Source organism: Dipodomys merriami, unplaced genomic scaffold, assembly GCF_024711535.1.
Source record: "Dipodomys merriami isolate MVZ:Mamm:240054 unplaced genomic scaffold, mDipMer1.0.p SCAF_7, whole genome shotgun sequence".
Taxonomy (NCBI): Eukaryota; Metazoa; Chordata; class Mammalia; order Rodentia; family Heteromyidae; genus Dipodomys; species Dipodomys merriami.
The window spans coordinates 45,430,999-45,458,126 of NW_027206290.1; the positions used below are offsets into that span (position 1 = coordinate 45,430,999).

Consider the following 27,128-nt stretch of genomic DNA (forward strand, 5'->3'; position numbering starts at 1 on the left):
CTTAAGTGTCATGAAAACCAGTCTTCTCAGGACTTGTTTTCCTAGTAATGTTTTGTGTATACTGTTTATCTAAAGGTTTGTTTTCTGAGCTGTAAAAGGCTCTTTGGTCCTACAGTCTTACTTTATTATTTTGGAGAAGGATCTTACAAGTATTATTCAATTTTATTGAAACAGTTGAAGTACTTGTTAACATAATAATTTGAGGTCACATAGTAACGTAATCCCCATCCTCTCTGCCCTCCTTTTCCCCTGGTTCTGCTTCAATATGTGATTGATTTATAAAAGAAATTTTAACTGGAAGACACACTGGTCAAGTTAATTGGCAGTTCAAATCATGTGACAATGAGAGATTGTTATTTACTTATTTACATTGACTGTTTTCATAGAGGGTAATACTATGACAACATTAATGTGTGTAGAAAGTATACTACTGGGTGGGTTATTTGTACTGTTAATGGATAGTCCTCCATTAGCTTCAAGTTATTGGAAGCCTTATTCACTTATTCTCATTCTTCCTATTAAATACCTGAGCTTCTTATTCTTGACTTAACCTAGTCATCTCTTGTTAGACAGCTTAGTGTACCTTCTATTACTGGGTTTCTGTTAAAATAAGGTAAATAAATATTGTTATAATTGAGTGAAGAGCAATATATTCTATGTTAATTATATAGTAAATAGCACAGCAATGCATACTTTAAGAAGTTTGCTTTTCATATATTTACTTCTCTTTTTTGTTTTTGATAGCAATTCACTTAAAACTAAACATTGAATGCTTGTGATGTTCATAGGTACATTAATTGTAATTATTTAAAATAATGATATTAAGTAGAAGTTTTCACACTAGCTAAACTTATTTCAGATTAACTATATCTTCCTATCAGTCTTCAGTTTCAGTGATTCCAAATAGATACTCTTTTAATCATGTATGAACAGGTGAATGAAAAACAGCCTTTTTTGTAATCTCTTCTCAGTTTGCCTATGTTTTAAGATTGCCATAAGCTGAGAGCAAATCATTTTTCTATATTAGATTTTTTTTTTTTTTGGCCAGTCGTGGGGTTTGAACTCTAGGCTTGGGCGCTTTCCCTCAGCTCTTCAGCTCAAGGTGAGCGCTCTACTGCTTGAGCCACAGTGCCACTTCCAGGTTTCTAGTGGTTTATTGAAGATCAGAGTCTCAGACTGGCTTTGAACCATGATCCTCAGATCTCAACCTCCTGAGTAGCTAGTATTACAGGTGTGAGCCACCGGCGCCCAGCTCTCTATATAAGATTTTTAAGTTTAGTAGCTAGTCCATTTAATGGCTTGACTTTTATGTGCTTGATTTTTTCTTTAATCATAGAAAATTTGGTGATAAGTTTTTAATTAATACAGAGTATAAGTGTAAAAAAATTGGCAGGTATGGGTTTGGGAAGGTGGCTCAGTGGTAGAGCGTTTGCCTTGCATGCCTGAGGTCCTGGGTTCGATTCCTCAGCACCACATAAGCAAAAAGAAAAAAGCTGGAAGTGGTGCTGTGGCTCAAGTGGTAGAGCGCTAGCCTTGAGCTGAAGAGCTGAGGGACAGCGCCCAGGCCCAGAGTTCAGGCCCCATGACTGGACCCCCCCCCCAAAAAAAAAAATTGCAGGTGTTCATGTGTGCTGGGTAATGGTAAGGATTTATCACTTCAGGAATATTATGTCCATGATTACCAATAGTAGATAGAAAAAACTTGATTCCATTTGTTAGAAAGGAAACATAATACTTAAACTGTCTTAAGTAATGTTCTGCAGAAAACCCTTAAAATTATATTTTTTAATTGACAGAATATTCATGATTTGTTATGTAATTAATAAGTTTAAGCAAAAAAGTAAAGCAAACTTGGTCATTGTCCAAAAAGAAAAATACCTGACTTACATAGCTGTAACTAACCCCTCTGTATATCACCTTTATAATAACAAAATTAATTTGCTAAAAAGATTTATATGTTTTCAGTACTTTATAGTAGTAATAAACCACTCTTGTTTCCTGTTTTGTCTTCATAGCATATAGCACTTTCTACATTGTGGGTTTAATATTATCCATGCAGATACCTTTTGTGGGATTCCAGCCAATCAGAACAAGTGAACATATGGCAGCTGCAGGTATGAGAAAGAAAACTTTTTTTCCTTTTCTAAAGAATATATCACTCTTTGATTGGCCAGTCTTGCAAAAGCATTAGATTGTTTTTGTTATTTTGGGGTTTTGTTTGTAGATTTTGTTTTTTTAAAAACTAACAACCACCACCAAAATAATGAGTCCCACTTGTGGGAGATTATAAATAAAGCTTTGTTAGAGATTCTCCTTTCAAGGTTAATGATCATGGCTACTTATTTATAACATTTTACAAATACCATTTCAGGTTCAGTATTCCTTACTGGAATGCTTGAGACCATCAGTGTTTCAGATTTTGAAGTATTTGCATAGACTTTATCTTCTGAGCATCCTTTATCCTAAAAATCCAAAATGCTATAAAACTATAACTTTCTAAGTGTCATTTTGGTGCTCAAAATTTTTTTTGAGATTTCTCCTTTTCAGATGCTCAATCTATATTCAACATAGAACTTTGTGAAGGTTGTTATCTAACATCTCTCACCAAATTCTCAGTGGGGTTTGACGCCCTCCCCCACCATCCGAAAAGTTAAAAGTAATGAGAGACAAAGAAAACGTATATTCAGTTTTGAGTATACAATAGTAATATATTTATATATGAATCCATCTGTTGTGTGCATATGCATTGTTACATTTCTTAATGTCTACATCTTTTTTTAGACTTTTAAAATTTTTAAGTAGTTGCACAAATGTTTTAATCTTTGATTTCTAATTTTTAATCTTTATCCTAAAATGGGCTTTTGAAAATAACTCTTAAAATTAAAGTTAAAATTTTACTTTAAAAATTCAGACAGATAAGGGATCTTGTTTGTTTTGTTTAAACTTTTACACTTAATGTTTTGTGCCATGTACATTTTTGTAATTAAATGGTATATACTAGCACTTTAATTTTATTTATTTTAGCAGTCATTTTACATTTCTAATGTAGGAGGAAAGATGATTATATTTTTTAATAATTTTTATTGAGATTAAATGACTATGCAAATTTCACAAATTTTACAATATTGTGGTCAGTAATCCTTAGTTAAAGTCACAAACACATTTTAACCTTCATGAGGCTCATTGTCAATATTGTGGTATATAAAGCTTATGGACTCTATAAACTTTGTTGACACTACAGCTATTTGTTCCAAATCAGGTGATATGTAACATTTCTTTCCTTTTGCTAAGTGTTAAGCTGTTCCCTCTTTCCCTCTCATTTCCTTCCTCCCATCACTGCCCTTGAGTTGTTTAGTTCATTTTTATAAATGTCCAGTGCAGCCGATGGGCTCCTCTGTTGTATTTTTCCCCTGTTTCCCTCTGATTTTGTGCCCTTGTTCTTATGATTATATTTTAATCATCTCAAAGTTGATGGCTGAGAGCTCTGTAGCAAGACACTTTGACAAGAGAAGAAAATACAACTTTATTTAAAACAAGCTATTTCATTCATGAAAGTCTAAAGAAACAAGAGAAAGCTATATTTTTATACCTAGGTTTGACAAGAGTAGACAGTAATGATGTAGAAGTACAATTGGACAAAGATGATCTCATATTAATTATTTAATAGATTATCTAAGAGTATGAAAAATTATCTAATACTGCTAATAAACTGGAAAATTCAGCAAGTCCTGTTTTCTCAGGTTTGGCATCTCTGTGTCTTTATTCTTTTCCTCTGGATTTCAAGAAGTCTCATTTGGAATGAAGACATTAGTATCTGGTTTGAGGCAGCTTAGTGACTTATACTCTACTTTGAGGTACAACAGAGAGACAAATCCTGCTTCTGTTGTTTTCTCAAATGCTCACATTTTGATATTTTGATATAGCTGGTCCCAAAGCCCTTACTGCTTGATTGTAAGTGGTAACTATAAAATCAGCTCTTCCGTGATCTAAGTTATTTGTGCTCTTCTGCGAAGCAGATCTTAGGATTTTTTTTTTAATGATACATTTTTGCTTATTCTACCCCAACCCCCAAAACATGCACTAAGTAGGCTTTATTTGTTAATAGGATTTGACTTTTGCCATACAAAAAGAGTCTAATCATTTTGGAAAAAATAAATGTGTAAAAGGATTTTTGGGTTTTGGCTTTGGATCTATTAATGGGTTGGTGAACTATAACTGACAAAGGAAAAGTTTGTCCAGATGAGATATCTAGATCTATCTAGATGGATTTCATCTAGAATTTCTGAGAAGTTCTTTGAAGTAAAAAGTTTTAAATGGCCTTGGAAAGTGCTTTGTTGAATATTTATATGACCTTTATCTTTAATTAGGTGTCTTCGCATTGCTGCAAGCTTATGCTTTCTTACAGTATCTGAGAGACCGATTAACAAAACAAGAGTTCCAGACACTTTTCTTTTTGGGTGTATCACTGGCTGCAGGTGCTGTGTTCCTTAGCGTCATCTATTTGACTTATACAGGTAGGTATTATCACTTGTATGATGAGAATCTTGTCTCTAGATTATTTTTCAAAAAGGCATTTTTCCATAGTTTTTTTTTAAATTTATTCCACTTAAAGTTTTTCTTAATTTTGCTGCTTTAGGCTCTCTAGTCACCAAATCACTTTCAGTGTGCTTCTGGATTACTCTCTTAATCCTGACTTTACCAGTCCTGAAAAAGAAGTCTAATTCTTTATAATAGAGTATTTTATCTATTTGATTATTGAAGTTCACAAAAATCCATGAGGGTCTGAAGGAGTGGAAGCAAATGTGTTTTAAATCATCCTTATAATTTTATCTAATGGGGTATGGCATACTGGGTTAGATCATTTAACCATTTTCAGCCCCTTTCAAAAAATTATTCAGTGTTGTTTAGTACCTAAACCTTCTTTTAAAGTATAGTCAACTGGAAGATTATTTGGCTATTGCCTTATTTTATCTGATTATTACCTATCAAAGAAAACTGAGGCCAGGCTCAGTGCCTCATACATCTAATTATAGCTACTTGGGAAGTAGAAAGCAGAAGGATCAAAATTTGAAGATAGACAAGCCAAAAACCTTCATTATTAATCAGTTAAAACTAGGCATGGTGGTAGCTGGTGGGCTTGGCTCATGCCTGTAATCCTACTCAGGAGGCAGAGATCTGAGGATCGCAGTTCAAAGCCAGCTGGGGCAGGAAAATCCATGAGGCTTTTATCTCCAGTTAATCATCCGAAAACCAGAAGTGGTGCTATGGCTCAAGTGGTTAAGCGCTTGCCTTTAACTGAAGAGTTCTGGGACAGTGCCCAGGCCCAGAGTTCAAGTCCCCACAACCGACCAAAAAACCTAGGCATGGTGGTACACACTTGTCATCCTAGCTATATGGGAAGGATAAATAAGATTGCATTCCACAGCCAGGCTTACGCTTGTAATCCTAGCTACTCAGGAAGCTGAGATCTGAGGATCGTGGTTCAAAGCCAGCTCTGGCAGGAAAGTCCATGAGACTCTTAGCTCCAATAAACCACTAGAAAACCGGAAGTGTTGCTGTGGCTCAAGCAGTAGAGTAGAGCGCTCACCTTGAGCTGAAATACTGAGGGACAGTGCCCAGGCCCAGGGTTCAAGTCCCATGACCAAAAAAAAAAAAAAAAAGGATTACATTCCAGGCATAAACACAAGACTTAATAAAAAAAAAAACCAGAACTAAAACAAAAGCACAAAGGACTAAAGTCATGGCCCAAATGGTAGAATGCCTGCCTAGCAAGCGTGAGACCTCCAGTTAAAACCCTGTTACTACCAAACAGAAAAAAATGAAAACTGAAATTCTTTTGAAGATAAGTTAAAATTAATTCATACTTAAAAGTAAATTAACTTCATGTATGGGGTGAGGATATGGCTTAAGTGATAGATCGCCTGCCTGTTAAGTGCAGGGTTTAAGCCCTCATCTTCAAAATGAAAAACAACCTTGAATTTTTACAAAATAATTTCAAAAAGAGGATAATTTTTTTCGTATTTTTTTCTTCCAAGGTTATATTGCACCATGGAGTGGCAGATTTTATTCATTATGGGATACTGGGTAAGTTTAGATAGATGATTTACTTCATACTAAACTGCACTTTCTTCTTCTGTTCTTCTATTATAACAGCATTTCAGTCAATACTTAAAGTAACATTAAACAACTGGAATATCCTAGTTTAGTAAATATTGAATCCCTTATATTTTTTTACCTATTTTTATGTACTTAGTATAAACATATATTATTCACATATTTATGTTCTTCATGAAAAACTCATTGTTTTAGTTTTGTTTAAACATTCAGATACAATTTATGATTGGGGATTTTTAGGTTTGTTTTTTTTTTTTTTTTTTTAAATAAAGCCTTTATCTTTAGTCTTTGAATTTTAATTGTTGAGGGTGGATGCTGTTTTATAAATCCATTTGACAAAGACATGAAGAAAATGAATTTTTTTCTAATAGCATATTATTCTTGGTTCTTCTGTAAAATAGTGCAAATTACATTAGAGAATATTTGTTTCATTTTTAAGAGTACTACTATAAAATAAGCAAAAATATTTGGTTTTGAATTGTCAATCAGTTCAGTAAAGCTTATGGCCTCTAAAATGTTTTCCTAGGAATAAGAAAATGCCTATTGAAGATTATTTTCCCACTCCTTCCCTTCTGTTTTGTCTTTGTTACTTTCTAGGTGACCCAATAAAAACCTGCCACAATTTATTAGTTGTGTCTCTGGTCTAACTGAAGGACATAAGCACATTATATAGGAATGAGTTCAGCCTTAAAATAGAGGATTTGAGGGATATACAGTTGTTGATGATTATAACCATTAGGTTTAACCTAATAGTTAATTTACTAGCTTAACTTTTGCTAGTTATATTTGTCTTACTCTATTGACTTTTTAAGCTTTAATTGACTACTTTGAAATCTTTTCAAGGAAGGCATTGAGGAAGTAGAATATCTTACTGGGTACAGTATTTCTTCTAATAAAGTCCAAAAACTGGTAAAAAGTCATTGATAAAAATGCAGGAGATGGAAATGAACTGTGGATTTCTTTATAAGCATAGATACTTCTATTAAAAACCAGAGCCAAAATATCTTGGGGACTAGCTCTGGTTTTAGTAGACCAAACATTTATTTCCATAACAGCTAGTGAAATTCAGATATATATTTAAACAAGAATAGATAGAGATATTTACAATAAAAGAAAATTTATTCCTTTAAAAAGAACTCCTCTCATTATTTAACTGTAATATTAACTGTAAATAATATTTTTTATATCAGGTATGCAAAAATACACATTCCAATTATTGCATCAGTATCTGAACATCAACCTACAACTTGGGTATCTTTCTTCTTTGACCTACATATTCTTGTATGTACCTTCCCAGCGGGCTTATGGTTCTGCATCAAAAATATCAATGATGAAAGAGTATTTGGTAAGAGAGATTTTTTAATGTTCACTTTGATTTGGAACAATCATTTTGAGATTGTTTTGGTTTTTGACTATGTAGTCAAGATAAATTTTCTTAACTATTGTGCATAGTTGCAGTTAAGACAAATTAATTGAATTTTAATTATTATCTATCTTGGAACTTACATGAAATTTATATCTTACATCAAATTCATTATAGTCCCTAAGGTTAATATCACTCTTGTCTGTTGGAAAATTGAAAATTATAAATTTATTGACAGTGTAATTTTAAGTTCATTTTCTAAGTTTTTATATACAAACTACATTTTAAAATAAGGATTGCCTTCCAGTGAATAACCTCTTGATAGTATTTGTATATGTTTCTAAGTTAACAGTACTTGAAATACAAATATGTAAAAGCCGAATGTTGAGAATGAAATACTTAGTGTGCCATGAGGCTCAGTGTAGTGACTTGTACCTGTAATCCTAGCTACTCAAAAAATAGTGATCAGAAAGATCTTGGTTCAAGACAAGCCTGGATAAAACATTAATACCCCATCTTAAACTGGGCATGATAGTATTCATTTTTTATGCAGCAGGCATGGGTAGGAGACTCAATGTCTGAGGCCAGCCCCAGGCAAAAAACATGAGACTGAACCTGAAAAATAACAAAAATGAAAGAAAGTTAAGGATGTGGCTCTAGTTCCTTAAGTTAAAATTTCAATACTAACTCTACTTTCTCAAAAAAAAAAAAAGGATCTTCCTGTGGCTGGCATATAATAAAAAACTTAAAAACAAATGCTTGGTAACATGCACAGGGTCACATAAGCCAGTAATAATACTAGGATGTGAGTGCATTAACACCTCAAAATACTATTCTAAAGCACTATAATGAGGAAGTATAGATAAATGGGGCTACTTTTATATAATTCATTTCTGTAAATTTTAACATTGAACAGAAGGAAATGAGTGTTTTAGAAATCCAAATAGTGCTTACCCTTTTTATGTGGAGGGAGCAGCTACTGAGAGTATGTAATGACGTTATTATAATGTTCTAACTATAGACAATGAGTAAGTAGTGCATTGGGGCATGCATATAAACATACTCATTGCGGCATAAATTTTATGGTCAAGAAAAATGTTTAAATAGGGGCTGGGAAGGTGGCTCAGTGGTAGAGCGCTTGCCTTGCATGCCTGAGGCCCTGGGTTCGATTCCTCAGCACCACAAAAGCAAAAAGAAAAAAAGCCGGAAGTGGCGCTGTAGCTCAATTGGTAGAGCGCTAGCCTTGAACTGAGGGACAGTGCCCAGGCTCAGAGTTCAGGCCCCATGACCAGACCCAAAAAAAAAAAGAAAAATGTTTAAATAGCCTAACATGATTAAAGGAGCTCAGTGATTTTTGTGAAGCCTCCAACTATAAATAATAAACCTTTTTCTTATTGGCATACATTGTCTAGAAGACTATGGCTATTGGGATTTTTTTTTTTTTGGTCATGGGACTTGAACTCTGGGCCTGAGCACTGTCCCTCAGCTCTTCAGCTCAACGCGAACACTCTACCACTTGAGCCACAGTGTCACTTCCAATTTTCTAGTGGCTTGTTGGAGATCAAAGTTTCATGACCTTTCTACCCAGACTGACTTTGAATCACAGTCGTTAGATTTCAGTCTCCTAAGTAGCTAGAATTACTGGCGTGAGCCACTGGCACCTGGCTCTAATTTTTTTTAATGCTCTTTAAAAAGTGGCATTACAAGTTATTCATTTCAATAATAATATCTTAATGCTCTTTTTATCCATTTTTGCTTTTATGCAAGGTTTATGCCACTGGCCTTTCATTTCAGATTTTGATTATATAAATTTAATGTGCTTTAATGGTACAATGTGCAAATAACATTTTCATCTGTCAGTTCTGAATGTTATAATTTATGCTATTGACAAATAATTATTTCCTTATAACTGTAATAAGATTTGAATACTTTTCTCTAAACTAGTTTTGATTTAGTCAGCATTAGTTGTAAATGCTAAAGTGAGTATAAGATATTTGGTCATTATTAACAATTTAGAAACAATTCCTTTGGGAGACATTTGTCAACTTTGAGATTGTTTTGTATCTTTCAGTATTAAAGACCTAGTTTAGTTTTCTGTGAACATTTCTCCCTCAAAGTGTTGTAAGAGGAATGTGTCTTTACAGTTGCTCTGTATGCGATCAGTGCAGTCTATTTTGCTGGAGTGATGGTACGGCTGATGTTGACTTTGACTCCAGTCGTCTGTATGCTGTCTGCAATTGCATTTTCAAATGTTTTTGAGCACTATTTGGGAGATGACATGAAAAGGGAAAATCCACCTGTGGAGGACAGCAGTGATGATGATGACAAAAGAAACCCAGGAAATTTGTATGATAAGGTGGGAAAGCTGAAGTAAGGCCTTTAAATGTTTATATGGTGTCTTCATTGTTCTACAACAGTAAGAAAGAACTGTATATTAAAATATGTGACTAAATGATTGTCATTTCTAGTTGGTCTTCCACTGATTGCTGCACAATTTGAATCTCAAGGTTTTTTTCTTCTTTGGCCCAGCTGGTTTGTTAGTACCCTTCCATTTTTTATGTATTTATTTTTGTGTGTGTGCCAGTCCTAGGGCTTGAATGGGCCTGGGCACTGTTCCTGAGCTTTTCTTCTCAAGACTTCCACTCTTGCCATGTGAGCTACAACACCACAAGCCTTCCTTGTGTCCTTTCCTGTCTGTGTTGGCTTCAAACCTGATCCTCACATCTCAGCCTCCTGATTAGGAGGCATGAGCCTCTAATAATAGCTAATACCCTTCAATTTTATTTTACTTTATTTTATTGTAAAGATGCTGTACAGAGGGGTACAGAGTAAGGTAATTAGTTAATTTCTTGTCGGGCATTGTTAACCCCTCCTTTGTTTTTCTCCTATTATCCCTTCCCTCCCCTACCTTCTTCACTCCTCCCTCCCCCTTCCCCCACCAAAGTTGTAAAGTTCATTTCCAACAGAGAGTATCGTTGTTGCAATGGGTCATCCTTTGTCCTTGTTTCAGTATTTTCTTATTCCCTCTCCCCTCCTCAAATTAGATAAATGTACATACAAGATGCAGGGCACCAAAATCAAAACAATGACAACAGGGGATATCCCATAGGGGGAAGAACATACAAAGGAAACAAATCACCACATAGTACATTAAAAACAACAACAAAGAAAGACCTCTTGTGTCCATATCTTGGGGTTCATTTCACTTAGCATCATCTTATGTGGTCATGTTTACATAGTTTTAGAGCTTTTCTACTCCTCTGATCAATTTATCCTAGACCTATACTAATTTTTGCAAATGAGGGAAACCATGGGACCAATATTTCTTTGGGTCTGGCTTCACTTAATATGATTTTTAATATGATTTTTTCCCAAGTCTTTCCATTTCCTAACAAATGGGGTGGTGTCACTCTTTCTGATGGAAGCATAGAATTCCATTGTGTATATATACCACATTTTCTTGATCCATTCATCTACTAAGGAGCATCTGGGTTGGTTCTATATCTTAGCTATGGTGAATAATGCCGCAATAGTTGTGCTGGTAGCTTTAGTATGGCCTTGTTTATGATCATTTAGGTAAATGCCCAGAAATGGGATTGCTGGGTCCTAGGGGAGCTCTGGGTAGTCTTTTGAGGAACCTTCATACTGCTTTCCAGAGTGGTTGAACAAGTTTACACTCCCACCAACAATGCAGTAGGGTTCCCTTTTGGCCACATCCCCTCCAGCATCTGTTGTTATTAGATTTCTTGATTATAGCCATTCTAACTGGGGTGAGGTAGAACCTCAGTGTTGTTTTGATTTGCATTTCTTTTATGGCTAGAGAAGTTGAGCATTTCTTCGTGTGTCTATTGTCCATTCTCATTTCCTCTTCAGAGAAGTCTCTCTTTAAATCTTTAGCCCACTTATTAATGGGGAAGTTGTTTCTTTGAGGATTTGTTTTGGAGGATTTAATTTTTTAAGTTCTAAGTATATTTTAGATATGAGGTCCTTGTCTGTTGTATGGCTAGTGAAGATCTCCCAATCTGTGGGCTTTCTATTGATCTTGCTTGCTACGTCCTTTGCCATGCAGAAGCTTTGCAGTTTAATGCAGCCCCATTTGTCTAAACTTTTTTTGAATTGTTTTGTATCTAGGTCTTTATTAAGAAAATTAGAGTTGCTCCTATTCCTGTAATGTTTTCAGGGTGTCTGCTTTGACTTCAAGATCTTTGATCCATTTGGAGTTGATTCTGGTGCAGGGTGATATATAAGTATCTAATTTTAGTTTTCTACAGGTGTTTAACCAATTTTGCTAGCACCATTTATTGAAGAGGCTATCTTCTAGGTTTTTGGCTTCCTTATTGAAGATTAGGTGGCTCTAGGTCTGCAGATTCATTTCTGGGTCTTTGGTTCTCTTCCATTGGTCCTCAGGTCTGTTCTTGTGCCAGTACCAAGCTGTTTTGATTACTGTGGCTTTGTAGTAGAGGTTTAAATTTGAATATCCTTCAGTTTTTAAGAGCACAGCTTTGGTCTTAGACCACAACTAAACTTTGTAAATTAGAAACCAGGTAGATAAGGTGGGAATGTGTGGCTCACACCTATAATCCTACTTAGGAGGTTGAGATCTGAGGACTGCAGTTTGAAGCTAGTCCAGGCAAAGGTGAAAAATTCTTTTTTTTTTTTTTTTTTTTTTTTTTTTTGGGTCCAGTCGTGGGGCCTGAACTCTGGGCCTGGGCGCTGTCCCTCAGCTCTTCAGCTCAAGGCTAGCGCTCTACCACTGGAGCCACAGCGCCACTTCTGGCTTTTTTCTTTTTTCTTATGTGGTGCTGCTGAGGAATCAAACCCAGGGCCTCATGTATGCAAGGCAAGCGCTCTACCACTGAGCCACCTTCCCAGCCCCAGGTGAAAAATTCTTAACCTCCAATTAACCAGGCATAGCTGAAGTGGAGACTCTTATCTTCAGTTTACCAACAGCTATAAGAGGAAAAAGCCAAGCCAAGAGTGTGAGGCCCTGAGGTAAGCACCAAAACCAGCACAGAGGACAAGGGAGGGAAGGAAGCACAGAGACATGTTTATTCTTAAGGTTAGTATGTACAGCAACTGCGGAGACACTCTAACAGTGTGCCACACCTCCACCCCAGTGTGAAGTTTTAACAATATTAAAAGATTGTTGTTGAAAATTATATTTGGCTGAACTTTGAAAAACAGCAACACACACCCACACACACACCCACACCCACACACACACACACACACACACACACACACACACACACACACACACACACACACGTTTGTTTGCTGTTAGTAGCTGGAAATACAGTGTTACTCATTTTTAATCTTTACTTTCTTAATTAACAGAACAGGATTATATTTGGTACAAATTCAGTTTTAGTATTGACCAAGTTTTTAAATATTATTAAGCAGTGAAACCTCATAGTATAGTAGGATTAACTGAAATTCTTTCCTTAATAACAATATAATTCATAAAGACATGTTAATGTATTATATTTTGTCTTGTGGATTCATTAGCCTTGTAATTTAGAACTTGTTTTCCATTCTAGTTCTTGGTGAAATTATTTCTTTGCATTTGTGTGTTTAAGGTTATCTTAATTTTAACAAGTCTATTTGTTTTGTAAGATGGGAAAATGGAAGTCTGATTTTATAAATGCATTTTTTCCTGCATTCTAAAGCCCTGTATAGTCTGGGTTATAGCTGAACATTGACATTTCAGTTTCTGTAGTGAAGAATTTGTAATGATGTAAGTGTGTGTGTTAATGTTGCCAGAATGGGGGTCATATGATTACTCCTCTATGTAATTAAGACATAATGTCAGACATTATTGGCTTCTACTTAAATCCTAGCTAGTCAGGAGGCTGTTATCTGAGGATCATGCTTTGAAGCCAGCCCAAGTAGGAAAGTCCTTTTATCTCCAATTCACCATCAAAAAGCTGGAGAAATAGAGCTCTGGCTCTTATATTTGGAGATGTTTTACTCTGAAATTTAACTCCTGGATTAGGTGTATTCCCAGGAAACCTGATTTACATTTGACTTCAGAAACTTGGATGAGTTTTAGAAAGCTCCCTGTCACCTACAGGAGAAAATAGTTACACATTTTTAAAGTGATCTAATTAAGTGATAGATTAACATTCTTAAAACATTTTCCTTTACTGTCTTAATGAAGCAAATCAATTGCTGAAAGTATCTAAACTTTTGTTTTGTTCTGTGTTTTGGTTTTGTTTTTGTTTTATATCTGCAGGCAGGTAAAGTGAGGAAACATGTAACCGAACAGGAAAAAACAGAAGAGGGCTTAGGACCTAATATAAAAAGCATTGTTACCATGTTGATGCTGATGCTGTTGATGATGTTTGCTGTTCATTGTACCTGGGTCACAAGCAATGCCTACTCTAGTCCAAGTGTGGTCCTGGCCTCTTATAATCATGATGGGTAAGAATATAGCTTAGTTAACAAAATCAAATGTTTGTGGAACTGTATTTGATTAGGTTTCATGTTCTTTTCCCAAGTATTTCTATATACATAATCATATACACCAGTATTTCTCTGTTGTACTGATAGTGCATCATCATTACCGTGAAAATTGGTTAGAAATGCAAAGTCATGGCCTTATTCTAAGTATATGCAGAATTAAAAATCCAGGTATTAGATAGCTTTACTCAGATGACTGATGCAGTTAAATTTTGATACCTGATTTATACATTGCCTTGCCTTTCACCTTTCATAGGAGCTTCAGTAGACTTAGGGAATGTGAGGCCTCATACTAGTGAATCTACTTTAACAAGATATGTAGATGATTTGTGTGCCTGTTCGGAAAGCAATAATTTATCTACCTTTTCCTTTTTTTTCTTATTTTTTAATGGCTTTTAACTACCATATTCAAAGTGTGAAATTATTTAATGGCAAAATTTTTCAGTTAGCCTCTTCACATTTAAGATTCCATTTGAAAGATTATTGTAATTCTTTGCAGCACCAGGAATATCTTAGATGATTTTAGAGAAGCTTACTTCTGGCTGAGGCAAAATACAGATGAACATGCCCGAGTGATGTCTTGGTGGGATTATGGCTATCAGATAGCTGGAATGGCCAATAGAACTACTTTGGTTGATAATAACACCTGGAATAACAGCCACATAGCATTGGTAGGTATTTGATTTTTTTTAAGTGATCAAAAATAAATTATTACTACTTTACACTCATACTTCAACTCTGATGAAAATATGGGTGTCGGTACTCTGTTCAGTCCTCAGAATACTTCTGTATAGATTTATTCAATAAAGTGATTTCATAGTATGCTTATTTTAAGAATGACATTTACTTTTGTATATTTTTTTGAATTATGGACTGGTCTGATAGATTTTACTTACTAGAAAATTAAGCAAAATCAGAAACTTTTTGAAAATGTTTGATTTCTGTTTTCTATTTTAAAAGCCTAAGAAAATATTGAAAATATTTAAAGCAAGAACATTATTTTTTATGAGATGCTGTTTGCGATCAAATGGCTAATCCATATAAAGTAATTACTTCTGTATTTTAAAGATTTTCAACAGGGAAAATATGTTACAACTAAATGAATTCTATTTGTATTAGTGTTATAAATTAATAGTAGATATCTGCTGGAGCATGAGAGATAATCTATATGTACTAACAATGTATACTCATTTTTATTTCATTCTATAGGTGGGAAAAGCTATGTCTTCTAATGAAACAGCAGCCTATAAAATCATGAGGACTCTAGATGTAGATTATGTTTTGGTTATTTTTGGAGGGGTTATTGGCTATTCTGGTGACGATATCAACAAATTTCTCTGGATGGTTAGGATAGCTGAAGGGGAGCATCCAAAAGACATTCGGGTAAGAAACTAGATATTTGGGTAAGAATCCTAGGTATGTGAAAGACAGCTCACATGTCTAGATAATTCTTTTATTTTGCTAATTGTTTTGTATTTGCTTTCATAATCCTATTTTTTCATTTAATGTTGTTACCCCCGACTACTATTACAAATATTAAAAGCATTTCTTATGTTTTAATTGTTTTTCCTTTTTTTGTTTTTTGTTTTTGGTTGGTTGTGGGGCTTGAACTTAGGCCTGGGCATTGTCCCTCCCTGAGCAATGCAGCTCATTGCTAGCGCCCTACCACTTGAGCCACAGTGCCACTTCCAGCCTTTTCTGTTTATGTGGTGCTGAGGAATCAAACCGAGGGCCTCATGCATACCAGTCAAGCACTCTACCACTGAGCCACCTTCCCAACCCTGTTTTAATTTTTTCAAACTCATACTTGAGACATCTGCCATGTGACATTTAGGTCAACAATAAATCACATATATGACATCATTATACTATATAGCCTAGGAATATAGTAGAATATATCATCTAGCCTTGTGAAAGTACATTCTTACCATGTTCTGTGATGAAGAAATTGCCTAATAGTGGATATTCCTGAACCTACCCTCAAGACTGCATTTCTTTTTAACTGTGAAACAGTGCTTTTTACTTCTTTATAACCTTTCACTTTAGCCCTGTTTCCATTTCCATTGCTTCTACTTTATACTGACCCTTATGTTTGTAAACCTGAGAGGTCTGGTAACCTTGAAATTTTTCTGTTTGCCTTAGTCCTTTTCCATGTAATAATACATTGATCATGTAATTTTCTGGCTTAAAATCCTTTAACAGTATGGAAAACAGACAGATAAGAGTCAGCTAAAATTCTTTCAGCTTGGTGTTATGATTAGTTTGGGCCAGTCAACATAAATGCTTTGAATACTAGGTCTTATTTTAGGTCTGGAATTATAAAGATCACCAAGGCAAGACTTAGGTCATCACTATTAAAAATGCCCAAAATAACTCATTTGTAGTACTGTTAGGAAAATTTGTAGAATGTCAAAGAAGCTTTATCCTAGCAGCTACTACAGAATAGTGAAGCCATTGGTTTAAAGTCTAAACTCCTTATCCTGGAGTTTTTTTCACTTTGCTACTCTACTCTGTACCCTGAAACTTGCTTGTGGTTTCTTTCCTTGACTCCCCTGGCAAGTGCTTATCATGGATGCTTTTTGGAGTACCTTCACCTACCACATATACACCACTTGTCAGAAGCCCTTTTCTGGTGTACCCTTTTCTTTATATGTCAGCAAATCGCACCTATGTATTGGATAGTTAGATTTTATCTTATTTTCCCCATTTAGTTATGAGCTCTTAAAGAATGAGCATCCAGAATTGTGCACTATTCAAGAAAGACGCAAACAATGAAAGAGTTGCTAGTAAAACACAATGAAAGAGTCTTTGGAGAAATGCATTGTATGTCATTTTATGAGATAAAGCCCAAGTTTCCTGATCAAATGTGAATTTCATGACATTTTCCCTTAACTGTGATGAGCAAACATTTCCTAAAGTTGTTATGAAATATTCTCCCAATATGCACACTTTAACATAATTATCAGTGTTCCCGAATAGATGTTTTGAAAATACCTTATATATAGAAGCCCTGAGTTTCTGTGTTTTTAAATCTCATCATTTTTGAACTTTCTCAATAGATACTACATTCACATGATTGAAATTAAAGTACAAAAGTTTAAAAGGTAGCAAATGCTTGTAATCCCAACATTTGGGAGGCAGATACAAGAGGATTACAAATTTGAGATTAGCTTTAGGGCTACCTAGTGTAGAAAAAAGTGATGTATTGTAAATTTTTTAAATTTACAGTTAATAACAATATATCATGTTCTTGAAAACTGCTGAGAATAGATTTTTCAACTTTTCTTTTTTTGGGGGGGGGCTGGGGTCCGGTCATGGCATGAACTCTGGGCCTGGGCGCTGTCCCTCAGCTCTTTAGCTCAAGGCTAGCGCTCTACCACTTGAGCCACAGTGCCACTTCCGGCTTTTTTTTGTTTCTGCTTATGTGGTGCTAAGGAATTGAACCAAGGGCCTCATGCATGCAAGGCAAGCGCTCTACCACTGAGCCACCTTCCCAACCCTGATTTTTCAACTTTTCTAACTATAAGAAAGTAAATGTGAAATAACACAATGTCAGATCAATTTAGCCATTCCACAGTATGTGTATGTGTGTAAAATTTTATTTTGACAGTTAAAAAAAGCAGACCAAAGTCCCTGGTAACTAAAGCAGGAATTAAAAATAAGGTGTGTACTGTGTTCATATTATATCTTTAGAATTTTCTGTATTAGGATATGGAGAACTTCATTTCTTACATTGGCATTATGTGTTTAATTGATTTATTTGACCTATCCCTGTTGATGAATGTTAATGAAGTTTCTATTTTTTTGTCTTAGAACAGTGGTGCAGCAAATAACTTTCTACCCTTTCTGCATTCCTTATTTCACCATATGCAAGTATCTAGAATAAATTTATAGACAAGGGATTTTTCAATCAAATTACTTTTTTACATTCAGAAATTACATTTTCTAATTAGAGTACCAAATTGTTCTCTGCAGTGATTAATCTATAAATTAACCCAGTGAATATTACTCTCAGCACTGTCCCTGAACTTTCTTTTGCTCAAGACTAGCACTCTACCACTTGAGCTCAGTGCCACTTCTGGCTTTTTCTGTTTATGTGGTACTGAGGACTTGAACCCAGGGCTTCATGCATGCTAGCAAGCACACTCCCACTAAGCCACATTTCCAGCCTTGGATTTTTTTTTTTTTTTTAAAACATTCCCTTCTCCACTAGAGGAGTTGTTAGAGTTCATATGGGAAAAATTAGGAAAAGTCTGAAAGGAGTAATGAGAATGAAGCATATAGGGCTAGCTCTTTACAATTAAATAATGTTGGTTTCATTCTTTTAAAACTGAAGGTTTTACTCTGTTGTCTAAAATAGTAAGATTAAGTTGGGATGTGAGATAAAAATGAAAGTGGTTTTATGAAGGTATGTCAAAAGGTAATTCTCACAGAAAAAGAAAAACAAGAGCCTTGTAGCTTTGGATGTGCTAGATTTAATTAACATAGAGATTTCTTGTTTCTTTCTCTTAGGAAGGTGACTATTTCACCCAACAAGGAGAATTTCGTGTCGACAAAGCAGGATCCCCAACTTTGTTGAATTGCCTTATGTATAAAATGTCATACTATAGATTTGGAGAAATGCAGGTTGGTTAAATCTGTTAGTCTTTATTCAAAACATAAATTGCCTGTAGAAAACAGGATGATATCTTGATCTCATCTGCCATAGAGAAATGTATTTGTCTAAAGATTCTTTGTTTTAATTAAATTTAGATTTCTATGTGAGAAATTAGAAAATAATATATCAATATTGTTTAACACTAGCTCACATCTAACTTTTGTTTGCCTTCCTACCTTTTGACTGCAAACTTTTTGAAGGCTTTATCTCCAGGAGAGAAATCTTCCAGCTTGAAAACAGTGGGATTCTTTCCTACTTGTGGGAACAAAGCCAAAAATTGATTGATTATGTAGTCCCTTTTGATGTTCACTCTATCCTTGTTCTCCTTTACTACAGACAGCTAGAACTGTCTAGGTCAGTTTCAGTAAATGTGAATGATGCAGAAAAAAGTCGAAAGGTCTGCAAAATAAGTGAATATGCAGAGGCTTTGTAGCAGAAAGACGGAACAATTGGCATTGTGTCATATCTTGTCTGAGTTTTAGGTCAAGTTTTTTCAAACCATGTAACCCCTCAGATAAGCTTTATCCCCTGAACTCGACTTTACTTGTTTGTAAATAATGGGGTTGGATTGATGCTGGGTTTTGTGGTAGACCATATGGAACAAAAAGATATGCCTCTGTTGCATAAAAGTCATTTTTTTAAACTAAAAGTAATTAAGAAACATCAAGGCAAAGTTTTCTTGATTCGAACTCTATTCTGTCTAAAGATAGGAATTAAATTTTCTCTAGAAGGCTGCTCTGGAGAGAGGGCACTAGAGGAATCTGCAAAGACACATTAGTTTCTCATATATATATTTTTTTATGTTTTATTTTTTTGTCTGGTCCTAGGTCTTGAACTCAGGGCCTAGGGTAGGTATTGTTCCTGAGGTTTTTGCTCAAGGCTAACATTCATCCACTTGAGCCACAGTTCTACTTCTGGCTTTTTAGTACATAATTGGAGATAAAGGTCTCATGGACTTGCTTCCCAGACTGCTTCAAACCATGATCCTCATATCTCAGTCTGTTGAGTAGCTAGGATTACAGTTGTAAGCTACCAGTGCCTGGCTACTGTTCTTTTTTGAACATGCAATATCTCATGTTTAATTTTTATTGATGTTTCTCCTGTATGATGTGCACTACATATACTAATGAACTTGTTTTTCTCCTGTAACTTTGCCTTCATTATAGGAGTTCATCCCAACTTAGAACTCAAGAGGGTTAAGGATTAAGGAGGCAATTATACAAGTATTTTTATATAATGACTATAATACCAAGTTACTATTGTTGTACTAAGTAAGGTCTCAGTAAAAATTAATTCCATATTGCTTTCTAGTCAAGTGTTTTCACCAGAAAGGAGAGGAATGATTGATTACCTGTCTAATTTTCTACCATCATCAGGATCATGATAGTTCTCCAGCCTGGAGGGATTTGTTTAGGCCTCAATTTGTGAAACAGATTTTATCCTCTTACAGAGTACAGTTATGACTAATATGGGCCAAGACTTGATTTTTAGAATGGTCTGCTTTTATCTACAGTTTAAGCCATGTTGTTAGCATGTGTTCAGTTTTCATGTCTGCCTTAATTATGAATGTTGCATGGCTACAATATAAAATGTGTATTCTTTTTACTGTTGTATAGATAAGCAAGACCCTTTTTCTTTATGTTTTAGAGTGGAATTTATCTAAGTTTGTGCATTTACATAATTGAGGCTAGAATTTCTTTCCTGTTTTTTGTTTTGGCAGTACTGGGGTTTAAATTCAGGACCTTGTTTTTACTAGGCAGGTGCTCTGCCTTGAGCCACACTCACAACCTTGTTTTACTTTTTAGTTCTTTTTCAAGTAGGGTCTGGTCTGGCTTTTTGCCCTGGACTGATCTCAGACCTGATTGTCCTACTTACAGCATCCCAGGGCCTCCTGTGCAGCTGGGATCACAATTCCTCACCTTCAGGCCTATTTTATTGGTTGAGATGGGATCTGACTGAAAAAATTTCACTGGCCTGCCCTGGAACCAGGGTCCTCCTAATCTGCACCTCTCAAGTAACTGTTGTAACAGGTGTGAGCCACCATTCCCAGCCTAGAGAAAATATTTCTCTGAAGAGATTGTATTTAGGCTGATTCCAAAGGTTTTAAAGGAGCCAGTAGTACCCAAACAGCTGAATAAAGACCGTATTCGGCAAAGAATCACAAAACTGTGAGGACCTGAAACAAAAAGCAAGCACCTTCTCTGTGTTTTCTCTAAGCATGTGTGTTCTCTCCCTGCATGTATGTGTGTGTGACGGGGGTTGATTGATTGGGTTGGTTGGTTGGATTTTTTCCCTTTAATTTGTTTTTCATGCTTGTAGATTGCTGATCTATTAAGGAATCTGTAAAATTCTTACTGTGATGTATTTAATTTTTCTTCCTCATTGCAACTCTTTATATTTTTGTTTTCTTAAAGTGTGAAATTGTTAAGTAATGATAATATTTACTACCTTTTGATACTGAATCTTTTCCAATGCAGTTAACATCCAGTACTAATATTACTCTTGCAGCTAGATTTTCGTACACCTCCAGGTTTTGACCGAACACGTAATGCTGAGATTGGAAATAAGGACATTAAATTCAAGCATTTGGAGGAAGCCTTTACATCAGAACACTGGCTTGTCAGGATATATAAAGTGAAAGCACCTGATAACAGGGAAACACTAAATCACAAACCTCGTGTCACCAACATTTCCCCCAAACAGAAATATTTGTCAAAGAAGGTGAGTGCCAAGTGTAGTCATTGTTATAGAAGAGTAACTCAATGCTTGTTGGTTTATGTGAAAAAATTACTAAAAATAGCCAGTAAATTTCTACTTGTTAAATTTATGAAGACTATATCTACATCTTAGGCATCTGTATTGTATTCTTTGCAAACTGAGCGTGTAAGCTCACCTTAACAGCAGCCTTTACTAGATAGCATGATGGTTGTCCATGAACAAGTTGAGATGTTTCTACAGATATGTAGCTTCTTTGTGTTAAGATATTTGTAGTGTAAAATATCTGTGGCCATTGCTTTTCAAAAATACAGGAAAAAATCCTAAAGCTTAATAGAATTGTCATTAGTTCATCTTTGGTCAAAGCAAATTTATATCCCATCTTCATGTTCTATTCTTAGTAAAAAGTTTTACTATATTTCTCACTGAATAAAAATAAGCATTAGCATAAGAAAGACAATATTGCATGTTTCTCTTATACAGAATTTCAACTTGAAATTGATGGTCATGTAGGGGGTGGGAACCAGTAGGAGGGTAAAAGTAAATGATGAAACCCATTAAAATATTTTAAAGATATTATAAAGCAGTAGAGGGGTAGGTACATTTGATTAATACATCATACGAATGTATGAAAATATCACAATACATCCCTTTGTATCTAATTTAAAAAAGAGACTTCTGAAGCAAAAAATCATTTCTTAGGTTACTTATTTTTAGCGTATTATGACAGAATGTGCAGGCAGGAATTTTGGTGTGACTTCTACAATCCTTTTGGAATAAATATTGATATGAATTACTGGGAATTATTATTGTTCACTTAAGCCAAGTAGATCTCTAATCTTTTCAGTCCTAGTATTTGAATGGATGCTTGGGTTTCCATAGTTCAAGATGAGTTATTTTCAGTCATTGAAGTGCAACTATCTTTTCCTGTAATTAATATATACTAAATATGTTCAGAATGTACTTTTGTACTATAAAAATTCTGAATATTATGGACATTTTAGATTAATATTTTCTTGATAACAATTGAGCATGTCTAGACTGACGTGTTTAAAGATGACATATAGTATTAACTCATCCTAACAGTCATTGAATATTCCAGTCTCCAGGTAAAATGATAAATTGTATGATCTGATTTCTCACAGGCTTGAGGCAGGAGAAAGAGGTGAGTTGCACCAGTACAGAAGTCAAAGCAAAGCCTAGAAGCAGTTATTCCAAAGACATCCAGAATAGAGGAGCAAAGCCTAGAAGCAGTTATTCCAAAGACATCCAGAATAGAGAAGACATTTATTTTACTCTTTTTTTTTTAAGTTATTGAACTTGCTATCTCATGAGAGAGCTCCCAAAAGCAGTAATTTTTTTTTAATCTGAACTCTTTTTTTTTTTTTTTTTTTTTTTTTTTTTGTCGGTCGTGGGGCTTGAACTCTGGGCCTGGGCGTTGTCCCTCAGCTCTTCAGCTCAAGGCGAGCGCTCTACCACTTGAGCTACAGCGCCACTTCCGGTTTTCTGGTGGTTTATTGGAGATAGGAGTCTCAGGGTCTCTCCTGCCCGGGCTGGCTTTGAACCGCGATCCTCAGATCTCAGCCTCCTGAGTAGCTAGGATTACAGGCGTGAGCCACCAGCGCCCGGCTTTAATCTGAACTCTTATGCCCTCTTTTCCATAATCTTTCCAAACAAGGACAAATAGGCAAACGATAATTTGTCTCTCATAATTATTTCAAGGATTTTTAAAAATTTGTTTGTCAATGCTTTCTGTTCTATTTTTTATTAATGCTATAAAGTAAGGTTTCTTTTCCCCCTACTTTTCTCTCTCTAACTTGGTTTGACTTTATGGGAGAACTGTCATTCTGGCAATTCTCCTGTCACTGCAAATATGGCTTATTTAAGGCTGCAAAACATCTTTCTGGAATGGTTCAATCTCATAGGAGAAGTCATCCTAGGACTCAGTTAACTGCACAGTCAGAGTTTTGATTTTGTGGGTTATGAAATTGTATAGAAAAAGATTCCTAGTTAGAAGTTTGTACATCGTAATAATTAAGGAAATAACCTTTTTTCTGTTTTTAAAATGTATAACACTTAGATTTTTTGGGGGGGCGGTTCCAGTCGTGGGGCTTGAACTCTGGTCCTGGGCGCTGTCCCTCAGCTCTTCAGCTCAAGGCTAGCGCTCTACCGTTTGAGCCCACAGCGCCACTTCTGGCTTTTTTCTTTTTGCTTATGTGGTGCTGAGAAATCGAACCCAGCGCCTCAGGCATGCAAGGCAAGCGCTCTACCACTGAGCTACCTTCCCAGCCTAGATTTTGTTTTTATAAAACCTAAATTGGGCACTGCTGGCTCCATGCCTATAATCCTAGCTACTCAGGATCGTGGCTTAAAGCCAGCCCGGGCAGAAAAGTTCATGAGCCTCTTTACCTCTTGTAAAATACTCAGAAAAAAATCAGAAGTGGCACTGTGGGTCAAGTGGTAGAGCGCTGACCTTGAGCAAAAGAAGTTTAGGAATAGCACCCAGGCCCTCAGTTCAAGCCCCAGAACCAGCCAAAACAAAAACAAAAGAACAAAAACTTCCTAATAAAAGAGCAAAATATGGGTAACTAATTAGTAATAGCTAATTTTTTGTAACATAAAGAAGGTTGGTTACATTTTACCATGTGTTCTTGTCCCTGTTGGAAAAAATTACGGATTGTTTGAAGTAAAATTTTGAATAAAAAGAATATGATTTTATATTTATCCTGTTGGTAATGCTTCCTCTAAGAGTTGTTTGAATATAAAAATTGAATTGAGCACTCAGATTTTAACAGTCCTTAAACTGTTAATCTAGCAATTTGATGGTGCATTAAATCCCAAAGAATTGTTAAATTTCTTCAATATCTAGAAAAGGGTTGTCGAATTGATACACATATGCTGATATGGTTTCCCCTGTAGGGTTTTATTTAACCTAGTAAACAATTTTTGCAGTAATTTTAGTCACTACATTTGCAGTAATTTAAAACCAGAAAATACTTGTTTAAAGGTATTTTAGTCATATCCTAAATGGTTACAGAAAAATGGTAAACTTACATTTCTGACACAGCTGACTCCTAAACTAGCAAAGCCTTACCATTTTCTGATTTCCTTAATCTAGTGTTATATTCTGTCATGCCTGGAAATTTGAGTAATTATAACTACTAGTAGTTAGAGGTTAAGAGGAATGTATGATGGGGAATGCTGTGGTGGTAGTCTCTCCTTCCATCTTAAACCTCAGGGTTCTTAGGTTTGTCTCAGAGTTCTTAGTATATTCTTCCTGAAGCAGGTAATGGTACTATTCAGGGTCTAGTGCCAGGCAGAGCTAATATGATAACAGATAATATGATAACACAGTCAACCATAGGTAAAAAACCTGAACTAATACCGTATGTTGTGTTTTCTTTTTAGACCACCAAAAGGAAGCGTGGCTACATTAAAAATAAGCTAGTTTTTAAGAAAGGCAAGAAAATATCTAAGAAGACTGTTTAAACCCTGTTCTGGCTCCGGACTTGAAGCAGTGTCTTTGTGAGAACCGGTCTTTGCCTTTAGCTCACGTCGTGTTTCACAACTGAGGGTACAGAACTATATCATTGGTCCAGGTTAATGTGCAAAATTTTCTGGCAATGCCTCACTTAAAAAATAAAATTGGCTTATTGAGAACAACTGTTTTATCAATTTGTAATGTGAAGCAGGACAGAGCACTGCTGTAAACGTCCAGCAGCAGATTTTTTATTGGTACATATTATCCTTCAAATCTGAGAATTTGGACTATTTGCACCAAAGAACCCTCTAATTTGGTCCCTGGCACATGCATACTTGTCATTGTTTTTATTCTTTTACAGAAGACCTGCATTTTGTTTGAATTACCCAAATAGCAATATGTAAAATACAAATGACAAAATGTAATGAGAGCTTCTTGAACCAGTAAACTAGTACAGGTCTAAGAAAGAGGTATTAGAAAAGTTATACTATATTTATTTTCATGTTTCTCCAGTGCAAAGAATGTTTCATCAAATGTACATTGTCTATTGTTTACTGTTGCTTAGGAAGCTGCCTTTTGAAGATGGACCTCTGAGTAACTAATTGACTGAACTAGATTTTTTTTGTTGATACATGATTACTGCTGTTAGCAGTTGTTTTTCACCAGGTACTTGTAGATTTCATGCATTATTCATTCAAGGGCTAAATTTATATCCTTTGGAAATCATGGCAACTGCAGAGAATGTTGCTCACCAGGAAGAGGCTTGGTACCTTAGTACTGAGACTAGTACTGTCTACAGGAAAGATTAAGGAAAACACTCAAAATGGATAGGTATCCAAAGTTCATTTTCTGTGTGTCTTCAAAATGACAAAGGATTTGTAAACTTTGCCTACATTTTTATTCATTTTATATCAGTTTCATTCATCACAATGATTTTATTCTGTGCTCCATATTCTTAATCTTAAAAACATTTGATGAAACTCTTTAGTACTGTATGCATTTTCTTACTTTTATTAAAAATGTGACTATTGTCAAAAATGCACTAAAATATAAATGGAGATTGAACATGTTCATTTTCCAGCTTATAGACAACTTTTTACAGACTTGAAAATTTTCTCCAGTTTAGTAAAAGTGAAAGAGAAAGGGTTTTTCCTGCCACAGGATGTAAACTTTTTTTTATATATATATAACAAGCATAACACACCACTGCTTTGAGTGGAAAAGTGCAGAATAGTATGTACCTTTTATGAAGAAAAATGTAATTACAATGTTCAGTGAGAATGTTACTGCTGATTTTCTTTTTCAAGGTGTAGAATATTCTTTGATTTATAGAATTCATTTTTGACCCAGATGATGGTTCTTTTACAGACCAATAAAATGGCTGAACATTTTCACAAATAAAAGCATAACTAAATCTGGATTTCTGATACCGTGTCATTGGGGATTTTATTTTACTTTATTGCTTTAATTCAATGCAGAAAAGTTGTTAGCTTAGGAGAAATAAAATTACTTCAAATTTTTGTGTTAAGTGTTGTCTTTTGGGAAGCAGAGACAGTGGATTTCGGTTCAAGGCCAGCCTGGGCTAAATTAGGCAGACTTTCAAAAACAAGCTGCCATGGTAGTTCACACCTATTCTCTCAGCTCCTCAGGAGGTAGAGTGGAGGTAGGGGGACTGTGGTGGCTAGGCTGGACAGTTTGAGACCCTATCTGAAAAAGTAAAAAGAACTCTTGTTTTTGAAAGGTGATACAGTACCAATCACATACTTTGCCAAGGTAGTATGTATGAAAAAAATTAGTTCAACTAGTTATGTTACGTTGCCTTTTTACCCTAGAAGGGGAAATCTGATCTTGACATTTGACATGGGGTTGGAAAAACAGGAGAAATGTAGCCAAAGAAGAATTTTCTCTATTTAAGGTTAAGAATCTTACAAATAGATTTTATAAAGTTCTGATAATTCATCAGTAAATTCTTCAATTGTAGAATTTTCTCATGGGGGAGAAAATGTTTACACCTTTCTTATTTTAGAGAAGTGGATTTGGGATTTTGATGTATCTTGTAACTGCTGTATTGTAAATTGCACTTGTATTGTAGCAAAAAATGAGAATAGTAGTTTGACCACATTGGAATGTGGGATAATTGGCTTAAAATAATCTTTCATGTTTACTTAATATTGTACAATACAGTGGAATTCCAACAATGTGACCTTCAAGTTTTAGATGGCAAAATAGCTTTTAAAGTTGTTTTGCTTTTAGTATATATAAGGAAGGCATTGAGGTAGCAGGTCCAAAGACAAATTCACTTTTCATTAACTTACCTGAGTTTACAATGTGTTCAT

At 35.1% G+C, this 27,128-nt stretch overlaps 1 protein-coding gene across 1 annotated transcript in view; it reads left to right on the forward strand.

Moving 5' to 3' along the window:
* Stt3b (STT3 oligosaccharyltransferase complex catalytic subunit B) overlaps positions 1-26,312 on the forward strand; it is a 74,892-nt gene extending 48,580 nt beyond the window's left edge. Inside the window, exons 6-16 of the mRNA XM_070006480.1 lie at positions 2,016-2,114; positions 4,368-4,514; positions 6,036-6,084; positions 7,305-7,459; positions 9,622-9,833; positions 13,713-13,900; positions 14,439-14,610; positions 15,149-15,322; positions 18,452-18,565; positions 21,105-21,317; positions 24,720-26,312. Coding sequence (XP_069862581.1) covers positions 2,016-2,114; positions 4,368-4,514; positions 6,036-6,084; positions 7,305-7,459; positions 9,622-9,833; positions 13,713-13,900; positions 14,439-14,610; positions 15,149-15,322; positions 18,452-18,565; positions 21,105-21,317; positions 24,720-24,800 — 1,604 coding nt within the window. The 3' untranslated portion in view covers positions 24,801-26,312. The remainder of the gene's footprint in view (positions 1-2,015; positions 2,115-4,367; positions 4,515-6,035; positions 6,085-7,304; positions 7,460-9,621; positions 9,834-13,712; positions 13,901-14,438; positions 14,611-15,148; positions 15,323-18,451; positions 18,566-21,104; positions 21,318-24,719) is intronic.
* The last annotated feature ends 816 nt before the right edge of the window (positions 26,313-27,128 follow it).